We start from the raw sequence: 27,336 nt of genomic DNA on the forward strand, positions 1-27,336 counted from the left end.
TGGGAGATAGAACCACTGGTATAGACTGTACATACATCTAGCTCCAATCTGAACCTCCCCTTTATATAGCATGAGGTCCCACAGCGTCAGGTGCCGGCAGATGAAACACTGGAAGATATTGGCGAATATTGTTGATTCTTATTCTTCCCACACATCATATCCAAAAAGTAAAGGTCCCCCCCCCCCCCCCCTGCTCTCAGATGTTTTAGATTTTAGTGGTCAGGAAAATCTGAAACAACCGTTTACATTGGTTTTTACTATTTATTCCCTATGAGAGGTGCTGTAACACCTTAACTTCCCCTCGGGGATCAGAATAATAAAAAGCATCTTAAAGTTTGGTCCTCTGACACCTTGATGGCATGGGACTTGAACCTGAGAAATATCTGTAGTAGAAGCAACTGATCATAAGCACACCACACCATTGCACCAAGGCCTGCATGCTATTGGCCCTCATCTGGTGTCTTCTAATGCTTTTGAGTTTTAGGGCTCCATTTTCGTCCCCGCTAAACCCCTTATCCCTAAACTTCTTTGCCTTTTTTTTTTTTACTATTTTGCAAAACCTTTTTGAATAGTTAAAATGGCCAGTCTACAAGCTCACAACGTGTCAATGTAGATTGGCTAGTTGAACTATTCAAAAATGTTTTTCAAAATAGTAAAAAAAAAAGGCAAATAAGTTTAGGGATAAGGGGTTTAGCGGGGACGAAAATGGAGCCCTAAAACTCAAAAGCATTAGAAGACACCAGATGAGGGCCAATAGCATGCGGGCCTTGGTGCAATGGTACAATGATCAGTTGCGGTGACGAAAATGGAGCCCTTAGACTTCAAAAGTACTCATTGAACAATTGGAGGACAGGGATTTGAACATGGATGTGTTCTTAATTAGACCATTACACTAATCATTCAGTCACTTCCAACAGAGGTCTCTTTAAGCTTGAAGCGTTCTTTTGTTATTCTTCGGTCAGTAAAGTTAAGGATCAATTAGTTTACGTCCCAATTACAAGCCTCTGTAGTTACTTTTGATTTCAGCCTTTAATTTCAACCGTACTGTGATGCTTATTCCCAATTTCCTGCAACAGTGGTTCTCAAATATTTACATTGCAAGGACACTCAATTTAAATGTATAATGTATTTGGCCATGGATCCTCATTTGAAAGGATTTTGTGCCAGACACCGCCACAAGATAAGATTTGTAGAAAGTTTATTTTGTATTTTTTTATAATGTTTTAATTGTTTAAACTGTTCCTCATTTTGCGGTGGGGCCCTTGACACCTCCTCCAGGACCCCTGGGGGAGTCCCCGTCCCCGGACACACTTTGAGAACCACTGTCATACAATATTCTCATAAGAATACAGCCTGTCATGTTTCAAAACAGAATGAAATTACCAAACATCTACATGTCGGTTCAGTTGTTCATTTTTATTTTTAGATATTGGACACATTTCATTGGAATACATTTCATTACGTGCCAATGTTTAACAGGCTTGTCCAAGTGTCCGGAAAAAAAAAGGGCTAGGGAGAAGGTGCACTTCGTTCTGTGGAACAGGTAAGCATATTTAAAGGCAAAAACGCCAAGATGTCCTGCTTGTCTCCAATGGTGGAGATATTTCAGTCAATTTGAATTTTAAATACATGTAAAAAAGAAAAAGGTACTATTTGATGATGCAGACATTGACAACAGCAAGATATACATAGCCTACATACATCCTCAGTGACACCATTTAAGCTGTCCAAGTAAGCATCCAAGTGAAAATACCTTCATACATTTCTTATTGGTCCAGTTTGGGCGCTTTAGATTGAGATTGGTGATGGAGGTAACGGCTGCCTTCATACTCTCCTTCGTTTGACCTCTTGATCCTCTGGCGGACTTTCAGCTGCTTCAGACGGTTCTTGTCCACCTGTCTCCTGGCCAGGAGGAAGCCGATGACTCCCAAAGGTAGACCTATCATCCTATTGCAAATAAATATGGAGTGAGTAGACATTAGACATTAGGACTGAGTAAAATGGCTGTTTGTGTAACGAGGTAAGGAACTGGTTATAATTTAAAACACATTCCGTGCTTTATAGTCTAAATAACATGTCAGGCAGACTGCCGGTGTTTACAGTTACCTTTGGCTTTGACGCATCAAAGCGTCGTAATTCTACCTCCTTATGATGAAAATCAGCTTGTTCACTTGGCTTGGATTTATATACATTTGAAAACTTGTGAAACGGGACCTTCTGCATAATGAGAACATGTTGATCAGTGTTGTTTGTGTCGACTAAAACTATGACGATAAAATGATAAAGACTAAGCCATGATGACAAACTATGACTAAATATACTGACAATTACAACAAATAAAAACTAGACTAAAATGTTAGGAAGGGACTAGTGGACAAGAGATCCAGTATAAGTCATTTTACACTTGGTTGCATGCTGAAAATAGCAGATCTACAAGCTCACAGCGTGTCTCAGCGTGACACGTTGTGAGCGGCTATTTTCAGCAAGTTTAAAATGAGCCATTACGACAGCATCAAGGCCTGCCAAAATACAATTTAGTCGACAAAAATAACTGCAGATTTAGTAGACTAAAAACGTATGACATTTAGTCGACTAAAACTAGACTAACACTAAAACATTCCAGGTGACTAAGATATGACTAAAACTAAATGAAGTTTCATTCCAAAGACTATGATTAAACTAAAATAGAAATTTGCTGCCAAAAACAACACTCCCAATTATTTTGTACTTCAAGTACATTTTGAATACTGAACTTGTCCTTGTAACTATTTATACAATAGGGTGTTGATACTTTTACTTACCGGTAACCCATTAAGACCAGGAAAGCATCAACGTCACCTTATATTTTAACCACTTTTTAGTTTTAACCATTATTATTTTATAATTTAACTATTGGAAAAATAGCAGATCTAGATCTAGATCTAGATCAGATCTGCTATTTTTGAAACTTCATGAAAATGCAAAAGTCGGAGACATTTTTTAGATGGCGGCCAAAATGCATCCATTTTCGGGGGTCTTTGACCAGGAGTTTGACAACCACAGACACAGAAACATGTTTTTTTTGTAGACATTTTGTAGAATCGGGTCATGGTAAGGTCTAAATGGGTTAAGAAAAAAGAAAATCAGACCCGTCTGAAGTGAGTCGTACTGTACTTTACTGTACTGTACTGTACTGTACTGTACTGTACTGTACTGTACTGTACTGTACTGTACTGTACAAGCCCTCCTCCCTGGCCTGTGTGTGTCTGTGTCTGTGTGTTAGGCTGTGCAACAGTGACACTTGGTGGTGAACAAACGCTATAACGCTACTTTCGTGCTCGGACACAGCCAGGGACAGACCCAGGGACCCAGCCACACACATAGCTGTCTATAGGAGTGGTTGCACCACTCAAAAAAACACTTCCATGATCGCTGCTCACCAGGCATAGCCAATCTTCATCATGGGGTTCTTTGCCTGTCGCTGGGGGATGTACTCGGGACCCTCGTCGTACTCTTCTTCTTCCGCTTTTGCCTTTCCGACGTCATTCTGTGTGCCCGCTGTCTTCTGTGGTTCTATCCGAGTCTGTTGCTGTTGCTCTGTCTTGGTGGTACCAGCAGCGCTGGACAGCGTAGGTCCAGATGACAGGTGGAGTGGGCGACAATGAGCAGCCGTTAGAAGTCGCAAACACAGAGGCGACGCTGTGCGCAGCCGACACACTGGCACGGTCCACAATGATCCACCCGACACAAGGTGGCGCACAACTGCAATTGAATGACACACAACTGTGTGATTGATTGATTGATTGATTGATGTAGATAGATTGGAGAATTACAGTACATTTCTAGTACAACACCGTTGTCGTCCACAGTTAACAAGACTGTTAACTGTGGACGACACCATAAAGCATTGCACTTGTTTACATTACAATAGGGTCCACCATGTTCAATTCATCATAACATTTAGAGACGTACAAATATACATATATATATTCTATATAGCCAAAAACAGGAAATCATCAGAGGTAAAAAGAGAAAAAAATACATATAGTGAGGGGGAAAAGGTGGGTGGGGGATTCAGATTTTACGGGGGTCAGTTTCGAATTGCAGCCGTCCGTAGGTGCCCTTTGAGAGCAGTTTTGAAGGAGTCAAGGGATTTGCATGTCTTAATGACTTTTAGGGCGTTCCACGTTTTGGTGGCATATGGTTGGCGAAATTAATTTAGTCCCTTGTTAGTGCCGAATCTGGGTTGCACATGGTTTGTGGAGCTCCCTCTGGTGTTGTGGGTGTGGAGTCGGACTTCCGTGTTTGAGGGAGTGCACTTAAATCAGTGGTTTAGTTTTCAACTCTTTTCATGGTAAACTGCGACGCAATCAACTTAAGGTCCATTATATCGCCATTTGAGCCGCGGACCACCATTTGAGCCGCGGACCACCATTTGATGAGATTCGCCTCTCAGATCCCAAACTAAAGAATATTTTGTCATCGTTGGATGTTTTGTCCACAATTCCATGCTATGTACTGTCTGTATGTGGTACCATAGGGGAGACATCAAAATAACAATTCTTCTACATTCTCGAATTGTGTAGAATTCTTGTAAATTGTAGAATTCTTGTAAATTAATGCAGATGTTTAACAATAATTTAACTCTTGAGTGTGTAAAATGAAACCAAATGGACCTTATGCTCTCAAAGCATAAGGTCTCAATTAGCCCAAACATAGACTCTCGTAGAGGTTTTTTTCGATTCTGACGAATCTCTCGTCAGAATCGAAAAAAACCTCTACGAGAGTCTAAATGTTTGGGCTAGGTCTCAATAGTTAAAGACCTATAAGGGTCCATTTGATTACCAACTCTCCATCATTTAGCTGGGGACCACCTGGAACCCCCTGCGAACAACAACGGTCAACGGAAGGCTATTTCCATGACCATTCTAGCCTCTCTTTCTTTCACATTAAATGTCAAGTCAACACATATATATATCCCCCAAATTTCCCCAAACCAACTGTGCTTAAATTAGTCAATTGATTTTTATAGCCTTTAGAAATATGTACGTATATGTATGTACATTCATATACATCTCATCACAAGTACATCTTAGAATTCCTCAGATCTTTCTATTTCGAAAGTACTACTACTACTAAATGTTTGACAAAGTAATTTGACAGTGACAAGTTTACCTTTCACCAACACCGCTAGCCTTGCACAGGGCGCCGCCATCTTGGATTGTTGTTGATTTCTTCGGAGCCGGCGAGCATGCGCAGAGAGAGGACTTAATCCCTGACGGATTAAGACATCTGCGCCACCTACTGGACAGAGTTGGGCAACCCTGGTCGGTTTTGATGCCTCCCAAAAGGTTTGTGTAATCAATACTGTAATTATTATATTATGAAGAAACACCACCTAAAGGAAAGGTGACTGGACCGATACACATTAGATACTGAGTTTAAGGCTGATTGTATCTGACCTCAAGAGACTGACAGGCCCTTTTTACATCCAAGACATCTCACTGATGTCATGAGTCACTGTCAGTCTATTCGTATATAGTTTTTACATGACATGTCACACTAGATATCTCTGCCAGCTCCATATATGGATATCTATAGTCTAGATCCAGATGGGTTGGTTAGATAATTATGTCAGATAGCTACCATTATTCAGTGGGCAACTACGGCAACCTTTTGGACGGAATTAGAATTGGGCAACAAAAAGGATCGTATCAATAATGTGTATTATTATACAATTCCAGCTTTTCAACAGAGATTTTTCCCTCCAAAATGAGTTAATAGCACTGGCAGACTCTTCACATACTAGAGCATGTCTAAACATGTAGCTAGGTGTAATGTTAGAGACCACAGAAGTTAACCTTTCAAGCTTTCTCAACTCAGTTTTCTGCAAGACAGTACTCTATAAGCCATATCTCCAAAACTGGTGGGTCAAACTGAACAACCAATGTCAATTTGAAGCTATGATTCCCTGCTTTCATAGGACATAAAAAAAAAAAAAAAATCCAATGGAAGTCCCTCAGTCAAATTTGGTCACATATATCAGTGTACATTGTATAAAAAATAGACCAGCACAATAGTTAATAAAGATGTACTTTATTAAACTAATAAAACAGGCAAAGCATATCAAAGTACACACAGGGAGGCAAGCCACAACACCTGTATAATCTATAAAACAGGCAAAGCATATCAAAGTACACACAGGGAGGCAAGCCACAACACCTGTACAATCTTGGTATTAAACCCTCGGACAGAACAGAGCATACAGTACATTTGTATTCACAAAATACCTCATTAATTCTACAAAATAATTCTGTATGCAATTCAGGGACAACACTCTTCTTCATATAAAATAACTGAATCAGAGAGAAAGACCTAATACAGTTTTAAGAACCCACTAAACAGTTGGGTTATAATTTCACTGTACTGTACTCCATTCCAAAGTGGTGGCAACACTGACAATCCAAAAGTGTCAGACAAAAACTAAGCCACATGTTAGAAGAAATAAAAGCAGCATATTTACAAGTCACTGTGACTAAAACTTTGTTTAAAAAAAATGGAAGGTGGGCTTAGAGTGCGACCTCTAAACGGGAGAAAGGATTAACTCTAAAACAAGAACCAAATATAAAAAAGGGAGATCTCAAACGCCATCACTATGTATTCCAATTGCTACATATCGGCATTCGATAAAAACATAGATGGAAAAGTAATTACAAGACTTGTCTCGTATTCATCCAATGGTGTGCTGTAAGGGCCACTTCTGCAGGACCGACGCTCCACACGCTGAGCTGTGACATCATCAGTGTGTGACAAATCCTTGACGGTATGTTTAGGAGTTCATTCTACTACTCCAGGGAGAAGTTAGGGTTGACCACCAGAACCACCTCTTCTTCCGGGCTCTCGGTCTGAGTTCCCTTCAGCCCAGACTGGGACAACTCTATCAGAATGTGATCCTACGACAAGTAGAACAACACAGATGCAGCTCTAGTTAGTTACTATGGATGTTAGCATGGTTTCTCCCTATTTTAATGTTGCTTCAAAACATTATATGGTATAAACGGTTGAGGAAGCTGTAACCCTAAAAACAATAAAAAGCAGTACCATGACTATGTGTATATTACAGTGTCAGTAGGCCGTGTACTTACATAGTGCACCAGTCTGTGGATGACCTTCTCTATCAACGCCTTCTTGTTGACAAGCTCCTCCTCAGAGTCGATCTCCGACTCGATCTCCTTCAAGTACCAGTTCACCACAGCACTCTTCTTCAGATCCTCTTCTTCTTCAGCTATGCACACACACACACACAACACAAAAATACCAGTTGGTAAAAAAGCACATGTTAAAACGCATTTGCAACTAGTCTGAGTGATATTAAGCCCGGTTATTCTTATAGTTACTTGCCGGTGTCACACAATGACAAACAGCCAATCTACAAGCTCACGACGCATGATCCTGCCGCTGCAACGCATTGTGAGCTTGTAGATCAGCTATTTTAGATGCAACAAAGTATACTAGGGGAGAAGGGTGGCGACGAGCAACTCACCATCCTCTGCCCTGCGGAGATGCAGCACCAGCAGGTTGGAGATGCGGCGGTAGTCTGCGAACGACAGGCGGAGAGACGGTTTGGACTGGCTGCCCGGCGGCTCGGCGTGGCCATTGACAGGGCTGTCAGCGTGGCCGTCCACTCCGTTGGTATGTCCGTTCACTCCGTTGGTATGACCATTCACTCCGTTGGTGACGACAGGTTCTAAACGTTGAACAGAGAGATAGTTGTCCGACTGATTTAGCAAGTCAATGGAGGATTAAGTTGTTTTCCATCCTGGTGCATAGTGTTGTTTTTTTAATCACATTTCATTTGTAGTCATTCATGTCTTGAAGTATTGGTGTATCTGAATTGCCTGTCACAATTATTACAAAATCGCCTAATCGCAATTTCCCCTAATCCTTATTCAGATAATCGAATTTCATAATAGTGACAGCCATAATTGACTTCACCCAATGCATCACATGTAGTTCATGAGTCCAGTGTTTAGAATCTATACATGTGGCCTTGGTGGATCAGTTCAGATTTCTGTCTGTGTGTGTGTAAAGTCTCTTGTTATCCGTGTCAATGCCGAGATCAGAGTTGTTGTAGTTCTCTCCATTGATTTTCAGTCAGAGAAGAGACATGTGAAACTCATCATTTATACTGCAACAGTCATGTACTGGAGTGTGTTCCGTATGTCATTTGTTAGAGATGCACCGATATGGAAATTCCTGGTCGATACTGATGTTTAAAATATCAATTTAGCCGATACTGATACCAATATTTATTTAGCTTTTGTGCCAGGGAAACAATACATCATTATAATAAATAACTTTTCAGAATCTATACAGCTTGGTAGGCTGCAGATAAACACACCAACATCGCCAGCATAAAATTGATGCTCATCAACAACGGATAAATATCGGTCTATCGGCAAATAAAGCAGACATTAGTCTGCTTTATTTGCCGATATTGGCAGATAACAGCCGATATATCGGTGCATCCCCATCAATTGTACATGTGTGTGTGGGTGCGCTTGCATGCGTGCGCCTACCAGTCTCCTCCACCTCCATATCGTCCTCTCCTTCCAGGTTGATGTCTGGCGTCTCCACTCTGATGATGGACTTGTTCAAAAGACGGAAGGCTTCCTTCACGTGTTTGGGTTGAACCTGGAACCACAAGGTACAGATCAGACAGGGATGGATGGAACGGCTGAAGCCAATTTGGCAACTGCCTCCTCTTCTTCACACGATGAACTCAAACTTTAGTTGGAGCACATTTCAGCAGTAGGTCATGTCAAAGAAAGCAGCTCACAGGACAAGCTATATCCTATATTACATTTAAAAGTGTCAAGGTGCCTGGGCCGTGGCTCAGCGGTCCAGGCACCTTGGCTGGTAACCCAGTCTGGCAGTGTGCCGCGGGTTCGACTCCCGATCCCGACGGCCTTTACTGCATGTCACCCCCCCCCATTTCCTGTCAGCCTACTGTCTGTCCCTCCATGAAAAATATAAAATAAAAGGCGAAAGCCAAAAAAAAAAAAAAAAGTGTCAAGGTGCCTAGTATACAGTACAAAGATTACATAAACATCTGTAGTATCTGTAAGCATTAACAAATACAGAACAAAAAATAAATATGAATACAAACCATAGCAGATGAAGGTCATTTTGCTAAGTTACTCGTGTAAATCACAGTTTAAATTAACATAAAACGTAACCTTTTAACATTTTTTTATGTGGTAATATGAACTATATGTAACCGTCGCTCAAACTTAATTAATATCATGAACATCTCAACAGGACTAGTCTTTCTTCTGGGACCTAAACTCTTCATTTTGTATATTGATATTTGTGAAGTTTCAAAGATAATGCTGTCGAAGTGTCAACGTTTTGTTTTGTTCACATACACTAGTTTTTTTTGTTCAGGGGATAACTTGGGAAGTGTAGCATAAAGTATTACAAATGAAATGGTTAAACTAAAAAGGTGGTTTAATAAAAAATAGGTTATCATTGAAAACCTTTTTTATTCTCAAATCTGAAAAAAAAGGATGAAATTATTGACTTTCAGAGCACATACTAACAGGCTTTTTATGTTACCAGGCTTGCTGAAAATCATGGATTTGGTTGAACTACGAACATTATTAGTGGTGTACAGAGCGAAAAACAGAATATTATCAAAACAGTTACAGAAGATATTTGAGTTTAGCTCAGAGGATGAGGACCATAGAAGATATGATTTTAAACATCACTAAAACAAATGTTCACTTCTGTTACACGTATAAAGTTATGGAATTCACAAAACCAAGAGTTGAAGAGTTGTACAACAGTGTTTCAGCTTAAGAAAGTGTTTTAAAAGAAAATAATTATAGGGTTGAAATTTAATTTTCTTAGTTTTTTTTGTTTTCTTGTTTTTGAGCTCTTATATAGATCTTGTCGTTTGTTCTCTCTCCTCATTTCGATGTAATCATGGTGGAGTCAGGTAATGGCTGGTAGCAGTGCATCAATTATGTGATTGTTTTAATGATAGATAGGGGCAGGTATAAATAAGATTCATCTTCTTCCTGCTCCTTTTCTTTCTTTTATGGAAAATGTTAAAAACTAAAGTAGTAATAAAATGATAATCGTGTAAAACCAAACGAAATAAAGACATATGAAATGAAACGTACCTCATCACAGCAGTGCATGCGGGCCATGCTCTCCGACAGGCGGATCATGCTCTCTAGCTGCCGCACCGTGATTCGCCAGGCTGACTTGGACACGCCCCCTGAGACGTCGCGCTGGCGGAGACGCTTGTACTGCTCCACGATGAAATCCTCCGAGTCGCTGGAGATCTACAGACACGGCGAGGTCATGAGCAACACTTTAAGAAACACTGTGTGTCCAGATGTTGAAATATCGTGTAAACTTGTACACACACACACACACACGCACACGCGTTACGTACCTTAGGTTTGAATTGGCGGGCAAACAGCAGATATCTGCGGATCTCATCAAGAGAGTACATTCTGTCCACAGATTCATTCAAACGGGAGTGTAGGTCCACAATACGCCTGGCGATGGCGTAGTCGGTAACCTAAAATAAAATGCATACTACATGAAAATAAAATACATGATTTGAACACAATATACACAACACAACAGTGTACGTAACACACACACCTCAACAAGATATAATAAGTTGTCGGCCTGTCTGTAGTACACTGTGTATGTACCAGACTACCAGTATGCATGTTACACATTTCAAGCCCACATCCCATGTTGGCTTGGGTTGAAACTTTCAATAGCGGTGTGTTATGATCGCGGTAAGGACTGGTCAAAAGTTACAAAAAAAAGATGTAACCTTTTTTTTTTTTTTTAACTTTCATTTTATATTGGAATTATTAAGGAAATATAAGTTAATCCATGCAATGCTGGCTACTGCGCTACAATGTACAAGCTAAAATGGTGAAAGCTTAAGTGGTGAAGCGCTTAGTCTCACGCATACACACACACACACACGACCGTACCTCGTTGCAGTCATCCACCAGTATGAAGAAGAGGACACACACAACCACACACACACAACCACACGCACACAACCACACATGACCGTACCTCGTTGCAGTCGTCCACCAGTATGAAGAACAGGTCAAAGCGACTCATGATCGGCGCAGACAGGTTGATGTTTTGCTTTAGACTCTTGCTGCGGTCGTAGCGCCCGTTGACCGGGTTGGCCGCAGCTAGGATGGACGTGCGGGCATTCAGTGTGGCCTGAAGACGGCAAAATTCGTAGAAAAACTCAATAAATACTCTTAATTGTGTTCCTTCCTTGTAATAAATCCCTCTTGCCCTAGCAGTAGATGGTTTGATTTCCCATGTGGGAGACCCAAGGTTTGAACCTCAAACCTTTCCAACTACCAAATATTTCTTCTGAAGTTATTTTTCTAAAAAGGTTGATGTTTAGAAGACCGGCAGGAAAACTAAAAAGTATACGGTATATACAAAAGTCAGTACAAGAGAAACTTTAAAGGAGAATTCCATGCTAGAAGGCTTTCTTACCTTTATTTGTAGTTGTTACGTCCCCACCAAAGAGGTCCAGGTGTTATTTTGTGCAAAAGTGCATTATTGGCTATTTCCCCTACCCTCCTTTCCCCACCTCAAATGGGGGTTGGGTTTTAGTGCTAATTCGCTTATTTCCATCAAAATAAGTAGTAAAGTGTGCCGCTTGGGATACAATTTACATTATGAAGAGAGGATATATACCAAAAAAAAAATTGAGCGATGGAAATAAGCGAATTACCCCAAAGCCCCATTCAATTCCATGCAATTCATTGAGGGCTTATGGTAGGGGAAATAGCCAATAATGCGCTTTTGCACAAAATAACACCTGGACCTCTTTGGTGGGGACGTAACAACTACAAATAAAGGTAAGAAAGCCTTCTAGTATTCTTCTTTAACATAGTAAATCGCAACACTACTCAATGAGTAGTGCTTGTTTAGCATCTGGAGTTGCATCACTGAATAATGAATTCACTTTTAGAAAGCCATCAAGCTTACCTTGACTCCAGCCTTGGTGATGCTGATAGTCTGCTGCTCCATGGCCTCATGGATGGCCACCTGGTCCCTGGTCTCCATCTTGTCAAACTCATCAATACAACACACCCCCTGGACACACACACACACACACCAGTTAACTTTCAACATACAACCCTCAGTATTATTATTTAACATGATATAGAATCCAATAATGTACAGTAGCGTAATTCAGTTTTGTAGCACACACATTATTATCCGATACTGGCCATCTTATTCCAAGCTTATTCCCTTGGAATAAGCTGGTGGAAATGATAGCATTTTGTTAATAAATGGACCGATTCCCTCCATTTCAATTGCTATATGTTAACAAACTTCCAGTGGACATTTCTCAGGAACCATAGTGCCAATTAATGTACGTACGTTTTCAACTATTTAAAAGTTAAAAACAAAACACTAGTAAATATGCGCTGAAAAGAATCTAGTACATGTATATGCGCTGATCTGTGTCAATGCCGAGATCAGAGTTATTGTTGTTCTCTCCATTTTTCAGTCAGAGAAGAGACATGTGAAACTCATCATTTCTACTGCATCACATCTCCTGTGGAAAACGGACTAATTCTATATGGCGTTAAAACTCACGTTGTCTGCCAGCATGAGCGCTCCAGCCTCGATGACAAACTCGTGGGACTCTTCGTCTCGGACGACCGCTGCCGTCAGGCCGGCGGCGCTGCTGGCCTTGCCGCTGGTGTACACCGCTCTGGGGTGGAACTCCTCCACGTGCCTGGAGGACACAGCACAGCAAATTTAGATTTTAGTTTTAGTCATAGTCTCTTGAATTGTTTATTTAGTTTTAGTCACATTTTAGTCACCTGGAATGTTTTAGTGTTAGTCTAGTTTTAGTTGACTAAATATAAGATTTTAAGTCGACTAATTCTATATGTGATTTAGTCGACTAAATTGTATTTTGGCGTCGTAATGACTGTTTTTACATTTGCTGAAAATAGCCGATCTGCTATTTTCAGCATGCAACCAAGTGTAAAACTTTAGTCATCATAGCTGAGTTTATTTAGTTTCCATTTAGTCTTCTTCAGTGGAAAAAGGTAGTTGACGAACATTTTTCGTCTTAGTTTTAGTCGACGAAATCAACACTGCAGCAAAGCAACCGGATTACTGTCATACTGTATTTACATCGTACATACAGCGCTGGAAATGCTGTATTATTGTAACCGGAAAACTTTCATTTGTCAAATGTAGAAGAACGTTATTTTGCAGCTGGAGGTTTGTTGCGCCTGTTTTTCATATCTTGCCATGATAACCCAACCGAAAGCTACCTTGTTAAATAAATTTACATTGGTCAATTTAACAAATGCCAAGGTTAGACAGTCTTAACGTTTCAGAGATGATAGGTTAAATGTAAGTAGCCGTTAAGCAAACCCCTACATACATGAATACAAAAATGGCTCTACCTGTGCTTGAGAAATGAAATTACTGATCTGTGTCAATGCAAAGATCAGAGTTGTTGTAGTTCTCTCCATTGATTTTCAGTCAGAGAAGACATGTGAAACTCATCATTTCTACGGCACAGTCAAAAATATAGCACACTATGGCCCAGACGGGTCGGTTAGCTCAACCGTCTGGGCACCTAGGCTGCACGACCAGCCGGACGGCGTGCCGCGGGTTCGACGCCTAACGGCCTTTGCCATGTGTCACTCCCCATCTCTCTCCCCCTTCCCTGTCTGACTACTGTTCCCCATCAATAAAGGCATAAAAAAGTTGTAGTAGTTGATCTTGTAGATCTGCCATTTCTATTTTTGGAAAAATGTTTGAAAATGTATGGGCATTTTTCAACATGGAAACGACGTTTATGCAAAAATAAAAATAATTGAGATTAGGCGATTCATTGTGACAGGCCTAGAAAGATGACGCACAGACTGAGTGTTGAGTGTCTTACTTGAGGAACTGGCTCTTGGCTGTGCTGGGGTCGCCTACGATGCAGACGTTGATGTCACCTCTGAGTGACGTTCTCTCCATGGTGGTCTTGGGAACGCCTCCGAACAGCATCAGCAGGACACCGCGCTTCACCTCGTCATTACCTGAGCACAGCAATTATTAAAAAAATAATTAATTGATTTTTTAAAAACCACACGACGGATGGTACGACAGACTAACCTGTGGAGCGTACCAAACAACCACAAATAACAGAATGTTGTATCGCCACAGACATGGTAGAGAACATACTGTGTCTGTAGAGACTAGAGACAGATTAACACAATCAGCGCCGGGATTTTTTTCAAAATAGAAGCTCGGGGTGCCGGGGAGATATGGCCACTTTTACTCTGTAAAAACTCTTCCGTTCCGGACAAAAAAACGGAGACATATTTTTGCTTGCTTACCCTGCTCTCGTTACGATAAAAAAAAAAAAAAATCGCTAAATAATCCCTCATGTTCATATTTTGAACGAGAGGCAGGTCAGAAGTCAGAAATTAAGAGCTTAGTATATCGATCTGATCAAAACCACGGAGAGCTCCCTAGATTAGGAGATACGAGGGATTCTTTCTGCAGCTGTAAACAGGGAAGTGACCGGGACCGCGGATGTGCGAAGAGCAATGAGGCCTTGGAGGCCAACTAAAAAAAAGTTAAAAAGATCTGAATATATACCAGATATCCATGAAAAAGCGCTAGGACGTGTACACACATCCTAGCAACCCGTCGGTTGGATTAGTTATGACGTGCCCACACGTCATACGGTCTGAACCAGTTTAATGACCACCGTGTATTAGATTTGTAAATCTCGGACCATGTGAAAACGATTCAATGCAACATAATATCAACTCTAACATTCCAAATTGATGCAGCTAAACTGCCATCCCTAGATGGCTGCATGCATGGCTGGCGATGCGTCTTCCGGCCGTTACCGTGTATGGTAGGGAAGAGGCTGGTACACAGGTTGTGGTAGAGGTTCTTATCCTGGCTCATCTCAAACACCTTCTCCCACTCCTTCACAGACATCTGGCTCTTTATGCTCTCTGCCGTCTGCTCCTCCTCGCGCAGCTCCTTGCCGCCGAACTGCAATTCAAATCAACACACGACCTAAATGGTGAATTTATATAGCGCCTTTATCCAAGGCGCTTTACATAGTCTGTGCATTACATTCACACACACACATTCATACAGCGATGTTGGCGGAAATCATGCAAGGCACCACCAATCAGGAGTAATTAGGGGTTCAGAGTCTTGCTCAAGGACACTAAAGGTCCACAGACCACAGAGCGCGTTTTTCGGATTTTTAGTGACGTTTCCGAAAAACGCGCCCAGTGTGCAACCACCTTAACTCTGGGTCAATGCCGAGATCAGAGTTGTTGTAGTTCTCTCCATTGATTTTCAGTCAGAGAAGAGACATGTGAAACTCATCATTTCTACGGCACAGTCCAAAAAAAGAATAGCACACTATGGCCCAGGCGGGTCGGTTAGCTCAACCGTCTGGGCACCTAGGCTGCACGACCAGCCGGACGGGCGTGCCGCGGGTTCGACGCCGAACGGCCTTTGCCACGTGTCACTCCCCATCTCTCTCCCCCTTTCCTGTCTGACCACTGTTCCCTATCAATAAAGACGAGGGAGCCCGGGTTCGAACTGAAAACCTTGCGGTTACCATCCGGAAACTCTACTCCTGAGCCACAGTCGACCTATGGGAAACCTGCAGAATGTACATGTGGGGGGGGGGGGGTCAAAGGTACATCTTCTACGCTAATACAAAACTATAAGTATACACTTATAGCTATGTCTCATTATGAGGGGCAATAACAACAAATGACAAACAAGCCAAAGGAGCTCAACGCGTGTGTGTGTGTGTGTGTGTGTGTGTGTGTGTGTGTGTCTCTCTCTCTCTCTGTCACATACCCGTGGGTTGGTAGGGGCCACGCTACAGGCCAGGAAGGCCAGTCTGTAGGACAGTTCTCTGACCCCCAGGGCCTTCAGACCTCTCAGGCCCTCGGTCTCGAAACCCTGTCCACCCCCAACACGAGAACTGGTCTCTGCACGTACTCCTACACACACACACACACACACACACACACACACACACACATGTGTTAGTCTGTTCATAGGACACATACAGAATCTGCTGATTTCATACATTTTATGTAGCTTTGTTTGCATGTTTGTTGCGCCCATTTATCTTCATATCTTGCAATGATAACCAACCGAAAGCTACCTTGTTAAATTAAATTGGTCAATTTAACAAATGCCAAGGTTAGACAGTCTTGACGTTTTAGAGATGATCGGTTAACTGTAAGTAGCCGTTAAGCAAACCCCTACATAAAAATGGCTCTACCGGTGCTTGAGCAATGAAATTACTGATCTGTGTCAATGCCAAGATCAGAGTTGTTGTAGTTCTCTCCATTGATTTTCAGTCAGAGAAGAGACATGTGAAACTCATCATTTCTACTGCAGTAATATAGCACACTATGGCCCAGACGGGTCGGTTAGCTCAACCGTCTGGGCACCTAGGCTGCACGACCAGCCGGACGGCGTGCCACGGGTTCGAGCTTTGTTTGCATGTATTGCAGGTTTATGTGTAAATAAAAACGGAATTCTACCCAAACGTCACCCCCCCCCCCCCCCCGACTAGTGCTCCCTCTTTCAATCTCAGCTTTTCACATCACTTGTAGCTTTGAGTGCATGTGAATTTCAACCCATTAACTCCATACGGCGGGCCCGTGTGTAGCACGTACCAGGGGTGGCGAGTTGCGACACGTCGGGAACCACGATGAGGGTTCCGGTGAAATCGCATCGGTCTCCGGCCTGCGCCGTCTCCACCGCCTCTGCCCTTAGGATGATCTCCAGGGCGCGAGGGATGGAACCGCGGGGCAGCTCCGCCTGGGTCTCCTGGATACGAACCTGCACAATACCAACACACCAGTGTTGATTTCGTCGACTAAAGACTAAGACGAAAAATGTTCGTCGACAACCTTTTTTCACTGACGAAAACTAAATGAAAACCAACTCTCAGGCCCGCATACATAGTCATAACCCATCCTGGGCGGTTACCCCTTTGTGTTTTAAGCATTATGTTATACTTTAGCTATTGAAAAATAGCAGATCTACAAGCTCATAGCACAGCACCGAGTGCCGCGCTATTAGCTTGTAGATCTGCTATTTTAGAAAAATCGTGCAAATGTGGCACAAATCTTTGAATGTATATTCTTTCACAGCGAACATTTTTAACTCAAATCTTTGCTTCTGGGGAGGTCCCTGGAACAACATATTTTCAGATGGGGGACGCGGCCAAATACAGATATAATTCTGGGGGTCCTTGACATGAAAAAGGTTGAGCACCACTAACATAGAAACATAGGGTTTTTCAGAAAACTGTGATGATTTAGAAGTCATTTGTAGAATCGTCCTCGGGTCTAAATGGGACAAATACAAATCACAGAAAGTTCAGCCCTGATCAAACAAACACAAACTCTGGACACTCTGCCGCCACCACCTCACCTTCTGGAAGTCGATGAACTTGGACTTGTGCGTGTCCAGGTGGAAGCGAGCGCGGTTGTTGCAGACGGGGTTGTTGCAGACGGTGGGTGGGGAGTATTTGAACTGCTGAGGTACGTCTTTGATGATTCCCTGGCAGTCCATGCACAGGAAACACCCGCTCACCTGCAACACGCAACAATGAGTCAGTGTATTCACACTGTATTGGCATAATTATGCTAACAAGCCACCTGCAATAACAATGCAATCGTTGTGTGTATTGTTTCAGGCATGCATGTGCACACACATTATTGCCTCCAATGAGTTGGTCAGTGTGAGCTTTCCACCATTGGTGTGTGAATGTGGGAAGTGAGGACGCTGGCGTCGACTGTTCGCCGCTTCACCTCCCAATGTATGAATGAATGAATGAACGAACCATTAAAGCGCTTTGAGCACTTGGGAAAGCATTCATTCATTACATAACCAACAACAAATAATAAACTGTATACTGTTTTCAGGAGCCATATTGCATGGTGAATGAGCCAGATGAGTAATACTATGATAGATTTATCTTTCCGTAAAGTTTTATATATGTGACCAGATTTGACTGAGAGGCCATTGTACAGGCCATTTGTACAGGCCATTACTGGCCTGTACTTTAGAATGTATTCAGGGTACAGAATGAACCTCACCAGTTCAGGGTGTACTGGGTGTGTCCTGACCACCTGGCCACTGATCCTCACCAGGGCGCCGATACGCAGAGATGACAGCTCACGGATCCTATCACACACACACACACACCAAAGATAAACGTGATCAACACATTGGTGTGATTATGTATATTGATCCAATTTAGTACAGTATATACGTAATGTTCTTCCCTTCACAGTATTAACCCATTTAGACCTGAGAACAGATTCTACAAATGTCTTCTAAATACTTTGTTTTCTGAGAAATCTATGTTTCCGTTAGTCGTTCTCAAACATTTTCATGTCAAGGACTCCCAAAAATATGCCCAGCCCATTAAAATAAACATGACTTTAAGTTTGTTTGTCTTACTTGTGTCTGGTAGGCAGGTCCTCAATGGCAACATAGAATTCTTTGTTAGGAGGAACATTCCCATGATCTCGAGCAAAGTTGCGCACCGAACAACAAAGAAAGGGGTAAATCCTGAAAACAAGACACATCGAATCCTGTTATTCATCTACAGCTAGTCAGTCTGGAATTCATGATGCATCCACTGATTGTAAATTCACAATTAAAAAGGGATATTTCACTTTAATATATATATAATAGCAGGCTAGCACACACACATACTGCTCAGTGGCCTTGTGGTTAGAGTGTCCGCCCTGAGACTGTGAGGTTCAATCCCCGGCCAGGTGACACGTCATACCAAAGAATCTGAAAAATGGGACCCACTGCCTCCCTGCTTGGCACTCGGCATCAAGGGTTGGATTGGGGGTAAAGTCCCTGCGACATACTAGCGTCATGTCCAGGGGGTGTACTACTTGTATAACAAGCTGCCTCATGGCTACAGAAACGGGAGATAGGCTCCTGCCCTATGGGCCTCATGGCTATAGAAACAGGAGCTAGGCTCCTGCCCTATGGGCCTCATGGCTACAGAAACAGGAGCTAGGCCCCTGCCCTATGGGCCTCATGGCTACAGAAACAGGAGCTAGGCTCCTGCCCTATGGGCCGGCTACAGAAACGGGAGATAGGCTCCTGCCCTATGGGCCTCATGGCTACAGAAACAGGAGATAGGCTCCTGCCCTATGGGCCTCATGGCTACAGAAACGGGAGATAGGCTCCTGCCCTATGGGCCTCATGGCTACAGAAACGGGAGATAGGCTCCTGCCCTATGGGCCTCATGGCTACAGAAACAGGAGATAGGCTCCTGCCCTATGGGCCTCATGGCTACAGAAACGGGAGATAGGCTCCTGCCCTATGGGCCTCATGGCTACAGAAACGGGAGATAGGCTCCTGCCCTATGGGCCTCATGGCTACAGAAACGGGAGATAGGCTCCTGCCCTATGGGCCTCATGGCTACAGAAACAGGAGATAGGCTCCTGCCCTATGGGCCTCATGGCTACAGAAACGGGAGCTAGGCTCCTGCCCTATGGGCCTCATGGCTACAGAAACAGGAGATAGGCTCCTGCCCTATGGGCCTCATGGCTCGGCAAGGCTTACTTTTTTTACTTACACAGTAAGTAAAAAATATGCCAGATATACAAGTTTGTTTGTTTTTTAAACAAGAAAAAAAGAACAAAACAACAATCCTCAATAGATTGTGTTAATAGTCAACCCAAAGCACGTTACCTGTAAAACTCTTCCTGGATGGTCGTGGCCAGCTCCTGGTTGAAACACTCCAGGTCGGTGAAGCTGACCAGCAGCGTGTTCCTCTCTGGCCTGATCAGCTCCTCAGCCTCCCGGACATACTTCACCTCCCCGTCCCCCGTCTGGTACCTGGGGGCGGACACGGTGGATTAATTAAACAACCCATTTATAGACCTGAGGCCGATTCTAAAGAAATGTCTTCTAAATCCTAAACAGTTTTCTGAAAAACCTCATGTTTCTATGTCAGTGGTGCTCAACCTTTTTCCATGTCAAGGAATTATCTGTATTTGGCTGCAGACCCCCATCTGAAAATATGTTGTTCCAGGGTCCCCCACCAATAGGGGGTCCCGCACCAGAATAGGTTAAACAACCCATTTAGACCCCTCTCCCCCTGCCTCTCTCTCTCTGTGTCTCTCTCTCTCTCTCTCTGTAATTAGCAGGCAACAGTGCAACACTATCTCTCTCTCTGTTTCTGGCACAACAGCGCCACTTTTGCCCCTACTGGTACTCTAAACATAGTCACATAGGTTAGGACAGTGATTCCCAACCCGTGTGCCGTTTGAAATGGCCAGGTGTGCCGTTTGATTTGAACAAAAGTAGCCTCGGAAACCCAGACGTTTTTAATTCCAGGAAGAAAAGTAACCCCGACGGCCAACCCTCCCCCGATAGCAATATATACTGGGCTACCTGCGGTTGTTGCTGCCCATCCCCGCCAGTCTAACGACCCTCGGCCATAGAAATGCTAATGTATGGCATTGTTTACATGGGGACATCACCTACCCTCCTGGCACGTAGGCCTACTGTATAAAAAAAACCTATGTTTCTATTGATTGATTGATTGAAGAATGTATTAACAGTTTGCAGAATTACAGTACATTTCAAGCACAAACTCAATACAAAGGCTGTTAACTGTGAGTGGACGACCCAATTAAGCATTACACTTGTTTCCAATAGGGTCCACCATGTTCAAATCATCAAAACATTTAGAGACGTACAAATAGACAATTCTATAGACAGAACAGGAATTCATCATAAAGGAGGTAAAAAAGGGAAAAGAAACATATACAGTGAGGGGAAAAAAAAGGGGTGGGCGGTGGGGGGGATTCACGTTCAGCTCCGTTAATTTGTTTGTTTTCCTTGGAGGAGCTGCGTTGGGTCCCCAAGTCGGCTCCGTGGCCGTACCTTGAGTTGGCTGTGTGGCCGTGACCGTCTCTTGTGTTGTCCTTGCGTTGGGTCCCCAAGTCGGCTCAGTGGCCATACCTTGAGTTGGCTGTGTGGCCGCGACCGTCTCTTTGTTGTCCTTGCGTTCGTGTTTGAGGGATTCCGATTTTACAGGGGCCCGTTTCGAATTGCAGCCGTCCGTAGGTGACCTTTGAGAGCGGTTTTGAAGGAGTCAAGGGATTCGCATGTCTTAATGACAGTTGGTAGGGCGTTCCACATTTTGGTGGCATAGGAGCGAAAAGAATTTAGTCCCTTGTTTGTGCCGAATCTGGGTTGTACATGGTTCGTTGCACTCCCTCTGGTGTTGTGGGTGTGGACTTCGTTAACATTAAGGAAGTATCTAGACAGGTACGTAACATGGGTATCTTGGTGGTGTATCGAATCTTGTGGACCAGACCCATTGCAAGATGCTGTACTCTGTCGTCGACCCTAAGCCATTCCAGCCTGTCGAAGTGGGCAGGGTTCGGGGGTTCGGGGGGGTTCGGGGGTTCAGGGTTCGGGGGGCGAGGTCAAGTAGGAGCCTGACCAGTTTGTTTTGGGAAGTCTGGAGCCTGGTTTTAAGGGCCTTTGAGGTGCTGTGGTACCAGGAGGTGCATGCATAGTCAAAGAAACCCTGTACAAGGGCTCCTGTTAAGGTCTTCAAGGTGTTTTTGTTGACCAGTGAGGAGATCCTGTAAAGGAATCTTGTTCTATGGTTGATCTTTTTGATTACGTTGGTGGCCATTTTATCACCGGAAAGATTAGCCTCCAGGATGGAACCTAGGTAGGTAATTTCATCTTTACGTGTGATAACATTGTCACCCACTCTAACCAAGAAGCCATTTGCATTGCTGAGACTAGCAGTGCCGAGTCATCTATGTCAGTGGTACTCAACCTTTTTCATGTCAAGGACCCCCAGAATTATCTGTAGGCTATTTGGCCGCGGACCCCCATCTGAAAATATGTTGTTCCAGGTTCCAGTTTTTTAGGCTCGTTTTAAAAATTCGGTGGCTTGTTTTGAATATCAAACAAGCCAACATTTCTTTGATGTATATACTATAAATACCCATAGGTTTGGGAGTATGAATCACATTGAGTGACAGAATCGGTCTGGTGTCTCAACTATGTGTGTAATAGTATAATAGATGACCAAAACATTCATAATTATAGACATGCATAGAATTTATAATGCATCAAATATTTAGTTATTAGGATTATATGGCGATATTATTGGGCTTGTTTTTCGAGGGAAGATTTGGCTTATTTCTCTCGCCAAGAGTTGGCTTGTTTTTGGAGGTGGGTTGGCTTTCTCTCACAAGAGTTGGCAACACTGTACATAACAGTACAGCACAGTATACGGTACAGTACTCCAAGTACAGTACACCATACGGACATTGGTACAGTACAGGACTATAGTACAGTACTCTTAGTACAGTACAGTCAGTACAGAACAGTAACTACGACAAGTATAGTTGCACCCTCAGTTCACATGGGTGTGATTTCTCTGATGAACGGTAACAGTAGCAATAATAAGGCACAGTGAACCACACACACACCACCTTTGTGTACAATACAACTAACACTAGTCAAATCCTCAGTCCGGGGACCCCCAGGGGTCTTTGAGGCATTTCCAGGGGGTCCCCAGCTAAATGAGAATTAGGAACGAAATGGACTCGTATTGGTCTGTAACTTTGAGAGGTTCCACGTGTACACTCTCAGGGTAAAATAGGTAGAAATGCCATTAAATGGGGGTCCGTAGCATAATTCAGGTCAAACCTGGGGGTCCTTGAAATTGAAAATCGGTGAAAATCACTATAGAGCCGTAAAGATCTTCTCTTATGGGGCTTCCTTGGCATATATTTTCTAATGGGGGGGTCCGCGGGCGGCGGGCTAATGAGGGTCATTTTGGGGGTCCTTGGCTTCCCATGAAAAAGTTTGGGAACCACTCACTGGTCTAAATCCCGTGAATCATTGAGCATGGTGCCACCATCACAGACCATGCAGCCTGAAGCCAACACGACGGAGAACAATAAAATAAATAAACACTCACTCCTCCAAGAAAGCCTGGAACAACTTCTGGCATTTCTCTCCCAGCTCGTCCTTCACCGTCTGTCCCGCGTTGTTGTTGTCGCCCGCCTGTGTGTTCAGATCCATGCTGTTAAAACTTTAATATAAAAGTTGTAAAATGTAGTTATAAAATGTTCGTATTATTCGGTCCTCTGGTTCTTCTTGCACTGCAAGATGAAGCTGTGGAAGGAAGGAGGAGGAGATAGAACACAATGTTTCGCGCGAAAACCGACATCACGTGACGTTTGGCGCGCCGCTGTTAACCAATCGGGTCTGGCAGCGTTCGTGTTCATGTAAACACATTGGCGATTCCAACCAATCCTACGAGGCTATGCAGCATTACGTCATATCCCTTCAACGCTTTCCCGCGACACACTTCCGTCTGTGTAGTGTGTACGTCGCACAGTTTGGGAGAAACCATTTAACATTGTGCACTAAGTCAGTGGTTTCCAAAGTGGGGCCCGGGGACCCACAGGGGTCATTGAGGGAGTTCCAGGGGGTCCCCAGCTAAATGATAGTTTGGAACCAAATGGGCCCTTATGGGTCTGTAACTCTGAGAGGGTACAAATGGAACAAAATTGACCCGTTAGGGTCCATTTGGTTCCATTTGTACACTCAGGGTTAAATTAACTTTGATTGGGAACCACTGCACTAAGTTGTGCATCAGTTCAGAGTTAGATGCCTCGTTCAAGTTCATTATGTCACACATAACAAAAAACACCGTTATCAGTACCTAGGTTTTAGTTGTGTGTAGTTAGTAGTTACCTTGGGAGACCACTTGATGGCGCTGTTTATCACTGAGACTTAGTCAACTGGTGTATATGGTCCCGTACCATAATGTAGTGATTCTCAAACTTTTTAATCTCAAGGAGTCCTTGAGATCTTTTCAAATTGGGGTCCTTGACAAGGACCCCTAAGAGAAGATTTTTACGGCACTAGCAGTGATTCTCAAGCATTCAAGGACCCCCAGTTTGACATGCATTAGCTTAGGCTATGGACCCCCATTTAATGGCATTTCAATCTTCTGGGACGCCAATTGATATAGTAAAATCTGTGTCAATTGTACCTACCCACAAGGGTCCATTTGGTTCCCAAATATCCATTAAGCTGGGGACCCCCTGGAACTCCTTCAAGGACCCCTGGGGGTCCCCACCGCCCGCCGGACCCCACTTTGAGAACCACTGCTGTAAACATACATCTGGATACTTTCATGACAACAGTCTTACTATATTAGATGGATATTATTGCTATACCTCTTTTAGCCTACAGATGGCTGCCTGCTACAATGTCTGAGGAACCATAACAAAAGTATTTTTTAATTTTGTCTTTGTGTATCCATACACAAGATGTAACAACAAATGAACCTTGGACACTGCATGGTCAGTGTAGCCTCCAGCCAAGACCCAGCCCACAACAGCCCTGCTAATCGGGCTCAGCCCTATTGGCATGACAGGTTGCGCGTTGGTCTGGCGAGTGGGAGACCCGGGTTCAATCCCTGCTTCCGCGCAATGCTACATCAGCAAAAATACTTTGAAGACCCTAACAGGAGCCGTCATACAAGGTAATTTCTTCGACTATGCATGCACCTCATGGTACCACATGCAGCACCTCAAAGGCCCTAAAAACACGGCTCTAGACATCCCAAAACAAACTGGTCAGGCTACTTGGCCGTACTCCTAGAACCCACCTCACCCCTGACCATTTTGATAGGCTGAAATGACTTAGGGTTGACGACTCGTATACAGCAACTTGGTTTGCTGTATACGATCCACAAGATTCGCTGCACCACTAAGATACACCCATGTACCTGTCTAAATACTTCCTTATGTCAACGAAGTCCACGATCACAACTCCAGAGGGAGTTCCAGGTTCATTTTCAATCAATCAACCAATCAATCAATCAATCAATCAATCAATCAAAAACACAAACTGGGGGTTGGAAATTAGCTTAATGTGCTTAATGGGGGTCTGTAGACTAATATGCATGTCAAACTGGGGGTCCTTGAAATTAAACGGGTTGAGAATCACTGCTAGAGCCATGAGAATCGTTGGTGGTCCCTGGCATATCTCTTCAAATGGGGGTCCGTGGGCTATTTAGTGTCAATTTGGGGGTCCTTGACATGAAAAGGTTTGGGAACCACTGCTATGTGTCAGTGGCTGTATATGATGATCTTTCTCAGACCGGACCTTAATGGTGTTGGGGTCAGAGCAATACTGTCTAGGGTTGAGACCACCTGCTTTCTCATCCTACTATACCTCTCCATCTGCTGAGAGCAATACAAATAAACCCCCCGACAGGCTATTGGTTTCACCTGTCATTGTATTCACCCACCAGGAAGAGAGCAGGAAGTTATTGCGGGCGATTTGGACACGGACCATGTCTCTCTCTCTCTCTCTCTCTCTCTCTCTCTCTCTCTCTCTCTCTCTCTCTCTGTGTGTCTTGATCTGTCTTGATCTCTGGTGTTCCCACAATTGTTAAGCAGCAGGAAGTTGAGCCGTTCTCCATCTGATTCTGACACACATAGAACCTGGCCATCTGTGATGTTTCAAACACACACACACACACACACACACACACACACAAACACACACACACGCGCGCGCGCGCATACGCACACACACACACACACACACACACACACACACACACGCGCGCGCGCGCGCATACGCACACACACACACACACACACACACACACACACACACACACACACACACACACACACACACACACACACACACACACACACACACACACACACACACACACACACACTCAGTACAGGCCAGGGGTTGCAGTAGCCAGTCCAACAAGCAGCGTCCTCTAAAGTGGAAGTTCACTGGTTCAACATGTTCGTCAGCGCTTGGGAAAATCTAGGCAGGAGGAAGTAGATGACAAACACTCTCCCCTCCCCTGCCTCAACAAGTCAAGAGCCCCTGAGCAATGCACTGAACCCCTAACTGTTCTGTTCCACTGGAGCAATTAACTGCTAGATTGTAATCTTTTACAACACGTACACACACACACGGGTCGCAAAGAACCGGGTTCACGACTGGGTCATGATCTGCATGTCATGGCAGACTCCTCGTTGTCTCTTATCCACTAGTGTAGCATCTAATAAAGCAGAAACAGTACTTTCCACCACAGCATGTGTGTAAGTAAGCTACTCTCCCATGTGGAACCACCAACATATTTTCTAAATGATAGCATCCATGCACACAGGACACAGTACACACAGCACCACCATTACCCACAGACCCACATGTATGCATTGGGCACCGAACAGCCCCTTTATTGGTGCCAGAAGGAGAGAGGAGAGAGAGGAAAGAAGAGATGGTGTCAGATCAAATAGGGGTGGATCAAGGAGATAAGGAATAGAAGAGGATTGTGTTGACTGTCTAGGGAGGAACAGACTGCAATGAGATCAAGTGTCTTTTCCCTTCATCTACTACAGGGGTTCTCAACCCGTGGGTCGCGACCCCTCGGGGGGTCGCCAAATTATTTTGGGGGGTCCCCAAAATATTTTCCCAAAAAATAATGAAAAAAATAAGATTTTTTTTTAAAAACTTTATTTTCACGATTTTTCAAAAATAGCAGACCTACAAGCTCGTAGCGCGCCACTCCGTGGCGCGCTATGAGCTTGTAGATCTGCTATTTTTCAATAGCTAAATTATAACAATGCTTAAAAGACCAAAAGGGGTTCCCGCCCAAAATGGGTTAAGGTTATTGTAGCAGTCAATTTATATTGGGGGTCGGGAGGGGGCGGGGCGGGGGTCCCGAGACATTGCCAAAGCATTTCCGGGGGTCCCCGGCCAAAAAGGTTGAGAACCCCTGATCTACTATACCGCTAGTTTTGTTCTCACACAGTCACACTTGTCCCTTTTGGGATTTATTGAATTAACACTCTGTCGACTGTAGTGTTTTCCCCCATTGTTGCAACACACTGACGAATGCTGGAAACGCTGTAGTGTTTGGATGTCATAGTTTCAAGTGGTGTTCATAATTTATACTGTCTATTGTATGTCTTTCACTGCCTGCAATGTCCTGTTTGCCTACTTACACTATATCGCTTTAGGTTCAAGGGTCAATGTTCTTTAAAGGAGAATTCCATACTAGAAGGCTTTCTTACCTACCAATAAATTGCATTGAATTGCATTGAATTGAATGGGGCTATGGGGTGTTGTGCTAATTCGCTTATTTCCATCGCTCAAAAATCTATTTATTTTGTATATATCCTCTCTTCATAATGT

The 27,336-nt window shown here is 43.5% G+C and overlaps 2 protein-coding genes across 2 annotated transcripts; both read right to left on the minus strand.

Annotated features, from left to right (window-relative positions):
- Positions 1 to 1,397: 1,397 nt before the first annotated feature.
- Positions 1,398 to 5,288, minus strand: LOC306920967 (uncharacterized protein). The gene is made up of 3 exons (XM_079497986.1): positions 5,155 to 5,288; positions 3,420 to 3,741; positions 1,398 to 1,947 (listed from the first exon to the last, which is right to left on the minus strand). The coding sequence occupies exons 1-3, from the start codon at positions 5,192 to 5,194 to the stop codon at positions 1,767 to 1,769; spliced, it is 543 nt and encodes a 180-aa protein (XP_079354112.1). The 5' UTR covers positions 5,195 to 5,288; the 3' UTR covers positions 1,398 to 1,766.
- A 781-nt stretch (positions 5,289 to 6,069) lies between these two features.
- mcm6 (minichromosome maintenance complex component 6) lies at positions 6,070 to 23,273 on the minus strand. The gene is made up of 18 exons (XM_079496262.1): positions 23,069 to 23,273; positions 19,801 to 19,947; positions 18,544 to 18,654; positions 18,172 to 18,264; positions 17,509 to 17,665; positions 16,746 to 16,911; positions 15,913 to 16,058; positions 14,931 to 15,081; positions 13,967 to 14,108; positions 12,655 to 12,796; positions 12,037 to 12,144; positions 11,095 to 11,250; positions 10,445 to 10,573; positions 10,167 to 10,331; positions 8,559 to 8,673; positions 7,523 to 7,726; positions 7,125 to 7,264; positions 6,070 to 6,932 (listed from the first exon to the last, which is right to left on the minus strand). Exons 1-18 carry the CDS (start codon positions 23,170 to 23,172, stop codon positions 6,825 to 6,827), a joined length of 2,484 nt encoding a protein of 827 aa, XP_079352388.1. The 5' UTR covers positions 23,173 to 23,273; the 3' UTR covers positions 6,070 to 6,824.
- Positions 23,274 to 27,336: the final 4,063 nt, after the last annotated feature.

The sequence above is a fragment of the Electrona antarctica genome (assembly GCF_951216825.1).
Source record: "Electrona antarctica genome assembly, chromosome: 1".
Lineage (NCBI taxonomy): Eukaryota > Metazoa > Chordata > Actinopteri > Myctophiformes > Myctophidae > Electrona > Electrona antarctica.

Bases quoted from the DNA above. Each gene is read 5' to 3' on its own strand.
- LOC306920967 (XM_079497986.1), bottom strand. From the start codon at position 5,194: ATGGCGGCGCCCTGTGCAAGGCTAGCGGTGTTGGTGAAAG. The intron at 3,742-5,154 runs GTAAACTTGTCA...ATTCAATTGCAG, and splicing joins GCTAGCGGTGTTGGTGAAAG to TTGTGCGCCACCTTGTGTCG. The intron at 1,948-3,419 runs GTGAGCAGCGAT...TATTTGCAATAG, and splicing joins ATGAAGATTGGCTATGCCTG to GATGATAGGTCTACCTTTGG.
- mcm6 (XM_079496262.1), bottom strand. From the start codon at position 23,172: ATGGATCTGAACACACAGGCGGGCGACAACAACAACGCGGGACAGACG. The intron at 14,109-14,930 runs GTAACGGCCGGA...TGCTGTGCTCAG, and splicing joins CCTCTTCCCTACCATACACG to GTAATGACGAGGTGAAGCGC. The intron at 10,574-11,094 runs GTACGGTCATGT...ATTTTATTTTAG, and splicing joins TGGTGGACGACTGCAACGAG to GTTACCGACTACGCCATCGC.